This window comes from Carya illinoinensis, chromosome 10 (assembly GCF_018687715.1).
Source record: "Carya illinoinensis cultivar Pawnee chromosome 10, C.illinoinensisPawnee_v1, whole genome shotgun sequence".
Classification (NCBI taxonomy): domain Eukaryota; kingdom Viridiplantae; phylum Streptophyta; class Magnoliopsida; order Fagales; family Juglandaceae; genus Carya; species Carya illinoinensis.
The window spans coordinates 14,880,693-14,889,692 of record NC_056761.1 but is presented as its reverse complement, the minus strand read 5'-3'; the positions used below and the strand labels follow the sequence as shown (position 1 = coordinate 14,889,692).

General features: G+C 31.4%; 2 protein-coding genes across 2 annotated transcripts; both read right to left on the bottom strand.

Annotated features, from left to right (window-relative positions):
* Positions 1-364: 364 nt before the first annotated feature.
* On the bottom strand, positions 365-3,590 carry LOC122278341 (probable LRR receptor-like serine/threonine-protein kinase At3g47570). The gene is made up of 3 exons (XM_043088540.1): positions 3,497-3,590; positions 1,025-3,022; positions 365-842 (listed from the first exon to the last, which is right to left on the bottom strand). The coding sequence occupies exons 1-3, from the start codon at positions 3,534-3,536 to the stop codon at positions 493-495; spliced, it is 2,388 nt and encodes a 795-aa protein (XP_042944474.1). The 5' UTR covers positions 3,537-3,590; the 3' UTR covers positions 365-492.
* Positions 3,591-3,631: 41 nt separating this feature from the next.
* On the bottom strand, positions 3,632-4,707 carry LOC122278342 (LRR receptor-like serine/threonine-protein kinase ERECTA). Its single transcript, XM_043088541.1, has 2 exons — positions 3,838-4,707; positions 3,632-3,738 (listed from the first exon to the last, which is right to left on the bottom strand). The coding sequence occupies exons 1-2, from the start codon at positions 4,664-4,666 to the stop codon at positions 3,632-3,634; spliced, it is 936 nt and encodes a 311-aa protein (XP_042944475.1). The 5' UTR covers positions 4,667-4,707.
* Positions 4,708-9,000: the final 4,293 nt, after the last annotated feature.

Below are 9,000 nucleotides of genomic sequence, written 5' to 3'. Positions count from 1 at the left end.
TTTTAAGACTTGGCTGCCTAGTGCAAATGGAGGGGCTATATATAGCCCCCCTCCCTTTAGATGATTGGTACAAATAGAATCTCTCTCTCAAATGTGTTTAGCTCTCTAATCTTGACATTTAAGCGGTGGAATATGTGAGTGCTATTCTGGTTTTACCACGTGACACGTTCCACCATTGACGATGACGTTTTCAAGCGAACAACTACGATGGAGAAGTTTGTGGAACAACCTTACAATTCTGATATAAATTTTCTAGCACCTAGATATATATGAGAAATAGATGACACGATACATTCATAACATTAATTGACAGAAAAAGTTGTAGTTTGGGAACAAAATGAAAACTTAGATAGTTCCATGATAATATTGCAAAAGAACTAATAGTTTAAGGTGTAAATTGTAATTTTTTCTAAACACAATGAAGCATAACGCCTAAATCCCAAACATAAGAGGCAAAAACATGAGGAGTTGTAAGCAAACTTGACACTAAACTTAGCTTCTTCTATCTAGTATAAACTTTAATTTGACCTTATTGAGTGTCACTGAAACATTTTTTATGTCAATTCTTTGTATAGGTGACTCTGCACAACAATCCAAAGCCAATCTCATAACTGAAGATATGCAGTCCTCCATGGCAGCATGTTCTTGTTCATTTCTCAACAAATTGGCATCAACAATATCGAGTATTGAAGTGAGCAGTGATTCATCTACCCAATGTTTCAAGGTCATTTCTCCAATAAACATGCCATCCGTAGGCTTCTTTCTTGTGAAAGTTTCCATTAGTAGAATGCCATAACTATACACATCGCCTCTTGTAGAAACAACTCCATCTAGTCCATACTCTGTGGATAAAATTCTATCTCATCATATATACTTTCTTATTTTATAATAGTGAACAAACAAATATGAAAAAAAAAACTACTTGTAGATCAAACTCAAATATATATATAAAAGATATTTAATTGCATGTGAATGAGTAGAAGGATGAACATGAAATTTGAAATAGAAAAGTTTGAAAATTTACCTGGTGCCATGTACCCGAAAGTAGCAAGAGTCATGGTCTGCAACATAGAGTCCTTATCATCTAAGAGTTTGGCCATGCCGAAATCGGCAACATGTGCAACCATTTCTTCATCTAATAAGACATTGCTAGGTTTCATATCACAATGAATAATTGTTGTTGAATAACCATGATGAAGGTATTCTAATGCTGATGCGATATCAATCATGATATTTAGCCTTTGTAAGATATTTAGATAGTGATCTTGAGAGTGCAACCATTTCTCTAAGTTTCCATTAGGCATGTATTCCAATACAAGGGCTTTGAAGTCAATATTGCTACAAATGGTGATGATTTTGACAAGATTTCGGTGACGAATATTTCGTAGCACCTCACACTCTGCATCAAAACTTTTGAATGCCCCTTTTACTTGCAAGTTCATAATTTTGATTGCAATATTCATCCCATCTGAAAGTGTTCCTTGGTATACTGACCCAAAACTCCCTTCACCAAGTAAATTATTAGAGCTGAATCCATTCGTTGCTTGTACAAGTTGTTGTTGAGAAACTCTTCTCCATGTAACTAGAGGGTACAAGTCTGATTGAGCAGGAGATTTTCGATTCCTCTTTTTCCATCTTTTCCAAGCAAATGCAAGGGTCATTACAAGCATTATAAACCCAATTGTTGGCAATACATACCTTAGAATATGTGGCCATGTTGTCTTCTTTTTGCGAGGATCAGCTTCTTCACATGGGGGAACTTTCAATCGAGATGCACCACAAAGTGCGTTGTTTGACATAAATGATGCAGCTGAGAAGTTTAGAAATGGTCCACTTGTGGGAATTGCTCCTTGTAGTTTATTGAATGAGAGATTTAGATATCTGAGGTAATGGAGTCCTTCTAAGGACTTGGGAATCTCTCCAGATAAATTGTTATCGGAAAGATCCAAGAACTCCAAACTTACCAATTCACCAAAAGATACAGGAATTGAGCCTTCTAGTCGATTTCTTGCTAAGGAGAGATTAGTCAAATCTTTAAGACCACCAACTATTTTGGGGATATCACCTGATAGTTGATTTCTTGACAAATTCAATATCCTCAAGACCTTCATTTTCTCAATCTCAGATGAAAGAGGGCCACTTAAAGAATTGGATGAGAAGTCAACCTCCAAGAGATTTGTAAGCCTCCACAAGCTCAATGGAATCACAGAAGTTAATTGATTGAAGCCTAAGTAGAGAGCTCTTAGTGAGGTCATATTATCCATGCATCTAGGAATGTGTCCAGATAGATCATTACCAACTAAAGATAATTCAAACAAGCTCCTTAGATAACATAGTTCTGGTGGTATGGTTCCTTTTAGTCTATTACCATAAAGGCTCAAACCTTGAAGCATGGGCAAGCTTCCTATTGTGGTTGGAACAAGTCCTCTCAATTCGTTGTTGGATAAGATCAACGTAGTCAAACCACTTAAATTCCCGACCTCTATTGGAATGCTACCCTTAAGTTCGCAGTTATCTAGGTCAAGTATTTGAAGAGAAAGAGAGAGGTTTCCAATGGACTTGGGAAGGAAGCCATCCAAGTTATTTTTGCTCAAAAATAAACCAACGAGATTTATACAACTCGACAAATAGGAGAAAATACTCAATTCTGGAGATTCAACGGTCAAATAATTCAAATGTAGTTTGATCCGCTGGATGAATCTTAAATTTCCAAGCGATTTTGGAATAAAGCCCGAGAATGAGTTCACAGATAAGTCTAGGCGAGTGAGGAATGAAGCATTAGAGATAGAGGTTGGAATTGTTCCGCTCAATTTATTTCCCCAAAGAATAAGTCGTTGAAGATTTGGAAGGAAGAGACCCATATTTGATGGAAGATGACCTGATAGGTTATTTATCGACATTCCAATCCATCTTGTTGTTGAGATATTGAAGATCCCAAATGGAATTGTGCCAAAAAAACTATTAACTCCAATTTCGAAATCCTCTAGATTTTGCAGATTACCAATTTGATTTGGTATTAAACCTGTCACAATATGAATAGTCATTGGTATTTTCTATTCAAGATGATAAAGAAGATATAATGAACCTAGAATACTCATTATCAGTAAGAAAATAACCATGACCTCAAATATCATGCATGGGGCTAGCTGGCACATTTCACATTGATTTATGGCTCCCCTCCCAGTTCAAATTATACCAAGGAGGTGTCACAAATAGTTATGAATGTTTCTGGGTCCTCTTGCAATTTTGTTACTAGACTTGTTGAAATCTTTTAGTTTTAATATATTTTGAACAAAGTATTTTGTACTTCAAATTGAAATTAATTGTTCAATCAGAGATGATCATAGAACATGTATACTAAATCAATAATGGTATCGATGTAATTGACTCATATAAGACTATATATGCTTACCTTCAAAGTACGATCAGAAAACATGTCTACTAAATGATCAATAGCCTTATCTATGTAAATTGTTTCAAATAAGACTAAGAATACCTTCAAAGTTGTTGTTGGCAAGGTATAAATCCGTAAGCATGGTTAAGTTTCCTATTTCTGGGGGTAGTCTTCCTGTAAATTTATTAGTCAATAAATATAGAATTTCTACTATTTGTATTTGAACAAAAAGGATAACTATATATTGGAGGTTGATAGCCGACTAAACATACCTTCAAAGTTGTTGTCACCAAGGTATAGCACTGTAAGCATAGTTAAATCCCCTATTTCTAGGGGTAGTGTTCCTGTAAATTTATTAGTCAATAAATATAGAATTTGCTACTATTTGTATTTGAACAAAAAGGATAACTATATATTGGTGGTTGATAGCCGACTATACATACCTTCAAAGTTGTTGTCATGAAGGTATAGCTCTGTAAGCATAGTTAAATTCCCTATTTTCGGGAGTTCACCTGACAATTGATTATTAGAAATAGAAAGATACTGTAGATTGGGAAGATGATCAAACATATGTGTAGATAGTCCACCATATAGCATATTGTAGCTGAGTTCAATGATTTGTAGTGAAGTTATGTTGAAGAAAATGGAGGGCATTGGTCCTGAAAGCTTGTTCACTCCAAGATAAATTTCTTGCAAGGAAGATATCTTGAAGATAGAGGAAGGTATGGTACCTGAAAGCTGATTGTATCCAAGACTAATAGCTTGCAATGTAGTTATGTTAGACAAAGATGGTGGAATAGTACCTATGAAATTGTTTCTGTTAAGATACAATGTTCTAAGTTTAGTTAGCGATCCCATCTGTGATGGAATTGCTCCATTGAATTCATTGTATCTAAAGTCAAAGAATTTCAACCGAGTAAGATGAGACAACTCAATTGGGATTGAGCCATGAAAACTATTGTTTTCCATGCTTAGGCTCACAAGAAATGAAAGGTTTCCGATATGAGGAGGAATGGTACCTACAAGGCCCATGAAAGAAAGGTTTAAGACCATGACTCGGTTATGCCTAGAACCACAGACGACACCTTTCCAATTGCAAACGGAAGTATTAGTGGACCAGTTTTTTGTCAAATGATTTTGGGGATCAAAAGAAATATGAGCTTTCAAGGCAAGAAGAGCAGATTGATCTGTGGTAATGTTGGGAGTTGCTGCCAAGGCAATGCTAAGCTCGCACACAAAATAAAGCATCAGGAAACTTGTTGGGGCAGCCATGTGAAGTGTATGTCGGTTTGGGCACTCAAATTGAGGATTAACAAGTGAGACTGATTTTTATAAGAGATTGCAGCCAAAGAGGGAGGGAGGGAGAGGGTGGTTTGCACGTTGTTTCCATCATTGACTTGTGCGGTAAAATTAACGTGGAAAGACCACCAATCGTGGAAAACTTCTTACCAAACTCCAATCAGGCTTGTACTCTACAACCAAGCGTCTAAAATCAAGACTGCATAAAGCTAATGACGTGGCATTAGATGATTTGAGACTATTTATTATATTTCACTTGTAAACCTATTATCTAATATCACATCATGGGATAATGAGAGAATGATGAAAATTTAGACGATGAATAGATTTTTTCTTTTATATATGAGTAGAGCCACATGGGGATCCCAATCGATTGGGGTCCCGGCAGTGCAATTTCTTTTTTTGCTTTTTTTTTCATGTACTTTTTTAATACTTTTAAATATTTTTTTAAAACATTACAACATCATTAAAAAAATACATTACAACATCATTAAAAAAAAAAAAAAAAACCACTATCGGGATCCCCATGTGTGTGGCTTTAGCATTTCTATTTATATATTTAAGATGTCATCATTTTTTAAGTTAAAAAAAGCCATAAAAGATTGATAAAAACAAAGGAAAAATATTTTGTATTTGAATGATATTTCAGAAATAATGAAATTATGAAAAATGTTGAGAAGTTTTAAGAATTTTGGTGGTGTCCAAATATGGTATTAGTTTTTTATATTTTTTTACTTAATGGTTAATGAAGTTTTTTTAAATATTTATAATTTTTTTTTATTTTTAAAATAATAATTTTTTTAAATATTTATATTTTTTTATTTTTTAAAATAATAAAAGATGTTTAATTTAAAAAATAGTTGAATATTTTAAAACATGTCATAAAATTATAAAACGGAATCCTACTCTGGCCGGTCACGATGCCTTGTGTCTCGTACTTAATTAAAACATATCATGATAAGGTTGTTGATCACATGTAATGGAGGTTGCAAAAGACATGCCCATTAATTAAAAGTTGTGGATGATTTTGAGTGGAATATCTACATTTTCTAACCCCTTAAATGGTGCACGGCAGCCTTAAAAAGTCGAGTGCTAGTTGAAAACTGCATGTTTCCACATGAATGCATGACTGCTATTGGGAAAAGAATCTATTGGCTCGGCTTGAATTTAATATAACTGTTATAATATAACTGCTAGTTACTCCCCTTGATTTTTGTAGACATCTGGTCAACGCAAAAGACATGACCATTAATTAAAAGTTGTGGATGATTTTGAGTGGAATATCTACATTTTCTAACCCCTTAAATGGTGCACGGCAGCCTTACAAAGTCGACTTAACTCAATCTTGACTCTTGTTAGTTGAAAACTGCATGTTTCCACATGTCCGCTATTGGGGAAAGAATATATTGGCCGTCGGCTTGAATTTATCCACTTCGTGTAGTATACGCACTCAAAAAAGTCTATAATTTAATATGAATGTTATAATCACAAAAAAGATTATATAAAAATAATTTTAAAAATTGACATAATTTTTGTGTGGTTTATTAGATTTATTTTATAATAAAAATAATTTTATAATTGATAAATTATATGAAATTATTTTAATTTATAAAATTAATTTTATATATTTTATTTGTATATAAATATTTATTATAATTTAAGTGTATGTTTTTTTAGATTGTTTTTCTATATATATTTTCAAAATCATATTTTTTAAAGATTGATTGAGGAACGTCTATATTTGTGTTGCAGTTGTACTCAAACGAAGAACGAGTGAGGCTGATATTTAAGGCTAGTTTGGTTTCACAAAATTAAACTATCACATTTCATATAATTATTATAATTTTTTTAAATTTTTATACAAAATATAATAAACAATTCAAATTTTTTCAAATTTTAAAATAAAAATAAAATTATAATAATATTTTATTTAACTTTTAACTAAACATAATATCTTATCTCATCTTATATGAATTGCGTAAATAATTCTTGAATGACTTGTGCAATAAAAGTAATTTTGTTATTATTATTATTATTATTATTATTAATTGTTTAATTTATAACGTCAGTTCTGGGCGATTGCATTACCCATGCATGACTCTCCGTTGTCATATGAGCCTTGTTTCGATTCTATCGATCATAAAGCTACAAAAAAGGGAGATATTTTTAAATTCTTGACCGAATTTGAATATCTTAAATAAGAGAAATATCCAGATAAGTCCTAGATAGTATTGCCTTTCATCGAAGGGATGAGAATTGGTATGATTTTTGTTCTCTTCTGCTGCTAGAAAGTTATCATAAACAACGGCCGGATCATAATTTGTACTATTTGTTTTTAAGAAATATAACATTATTTTGTGGAAGCATATCCACGTAGATAGACATATTGAAGTTAGCATAGATTTGCTTGGAAATAAATTAAAAACAGTAATAAAGGAAAATAAGGCTGAGAACCTCTTCAATTTTCTATCTAAATTAGATAATTTATAACTACAGATCATTGAGAGAAAAAAAAGCAAACATTAAGCGGTGAGTTGAAATTCATAATACTTGAAAAATCCATATAGATGGCATTACTATTGAGACTACTATTGAGACGACAATGCTATTATATATTACACCATCATTTGATTTTTCTAAATACGTTAATGCAGAATTATCCATTATTTTTTTAAAATCATGTTAATATAAAACCTAATAAATATTGAGGTTACATTCATTAAGTGATATGACGAATGAAATGTAGATTTATAATTACTTGAGGATTTTCTATAATTTGAATCAAGATAGATATAATATATATGGACCGCACTGTATTTAATCCTGAAATTCATATTATTTATGAGTACTAATATTTAATACCGTGAACTTAATATTATCTACTCTCTTGAAATCTTTTTAAAATATTTAAATTATAAAAAAAAAATATTGTTCTGGTCATGACGTCTTGTCATCTGTGGTCTTTAAGTAGACAATGATAAAGTTGTTGTTCACATGCCAATAGGGGTTGTGACCGCTAGGAATAATATACGAGGCATTAACTTTATCATATCCATTTTATCAAATTCATCGAATTAGACTGCTTACTCCAATAGTGCATTTTTAGACCCTCTAATCAATGCAAAGGACATGATGCCCATTAATTAGTCATGGTAGATTTTTCATTGGAATGTCTACATTTTCTAGCCCCTTAAAATGGTGCACGGCAACCTTAATGTCGAGCTAGCTCGGTCTTAATCTTTGGTTGAAAACTGCATGTTTCCACATGTTGGTGACCCTGCTCTTGGGCAACGAACCTATTGACCGTTGGCTTGAGCTATCAACTTCGTGTAGTACACGCACTCTAAAAATCAAAAATTTTTTTTTCCTTCTCACAAAAGTACAAGTTCTCAATTAGTGAGCTTGCAATTCTTGGACCTGTCCTAATACTTCTCAATATATTTTACTATTATTTATTATTTTATTATTACCTTTTACTTACTTTTTATTACTATTCATTAATTTTTACTACTATTTAATATTTTATTATTATTTTTTACATACTTTTTCACTACTATTTATAACATACCTCAACATTTCTCAACACCTAAACCCAACCTAAATGAATATTATTTGGATTTTTCATATAACGATGAGAATTTTGTAGTGTTGTAGCTTTGCTGGAAGTCCTTTTATAGAGATAGCTTGAGCTGTAATCGAGTTAAGTTGAGTTGGTTTATTATTGGGTTTTTTTTCATATATTCATAAATTATCTTTTAAACGAATTTGAATTTGTTGTTCATGAATTTTTTAGTTGATTTATTATTTGTTAGATGAAATAAATGTCATTAATGAAATTATATATATATATATATATTCTCCAATTTTTATTATTAACGAGTTACATTATTTAAATTAATTGGTTAGGTAAATTATGTATAAAAATCTTGTAGTCGTAACAATTAAACCACTCATAACTTTTTACACAAATTTAGACGAACTAGAGTACTCGATCGGCTTTCTACATAAACTTTTACCTACATATCTATATCATTGAATAAATTGAAATTTAAATTATTAAATATATCGCGCTACAATTTTTATCTTTTTATATATTTAAGCCATAACATATTGATAAATACAAAGTTTTATGACAACAATAGAAAAAGATACGAAAATTTTTCGTTTTTTGTTTCATAGATGAGATAAGATAAGTTAAGATTAAAATTTAAAAATTAAATAAAATATTGTTAGAATATATTTTTTAATATTATTTTTGTTTTGAAATTTGAAAAAGTTAAATTTTTTATTTTAAGTTGTGAGAATTT

Excerpts from the sequence above, each read along its gene's own strand:
- LOC122278341 (XM_043088540.1), bottom strand. The coding sequence starts at position 3,536 with ATGCTTACGGATTTATACCTTGCCAACAACAACTTTGAAG. Across the intron at positions 3,023-3,496 it reads TGCCAACAACAACTTTGAAG|GTTTAATACCAAATCAAATT; the intron begins GTATTCTTAGTC and ends ATATTGTGACAG. Across the intron at positions 843-1,024 it reads TTTCGGGTACATGGCACCAG|AGTATGGACTAGATGGAGTT; the intron begins GTAAATTTTCAA and ends TTTTATCCACAG.
- LOC122278342 (XM_043088541.1), bottom strand. The coding sequence starts at position 4,666 with ATGGCTGCCCCAACAAGTTTCCTGATGCTTTATTTTGTGTGCGAGCTT. Across the intron at positions 3,739-3,837 it reads TCATGACAACAACTTTGAAG|GAACACTACCCCTAGAAATA; the intron begins GTATGTATAGTC and ends ATAAATTTACAG.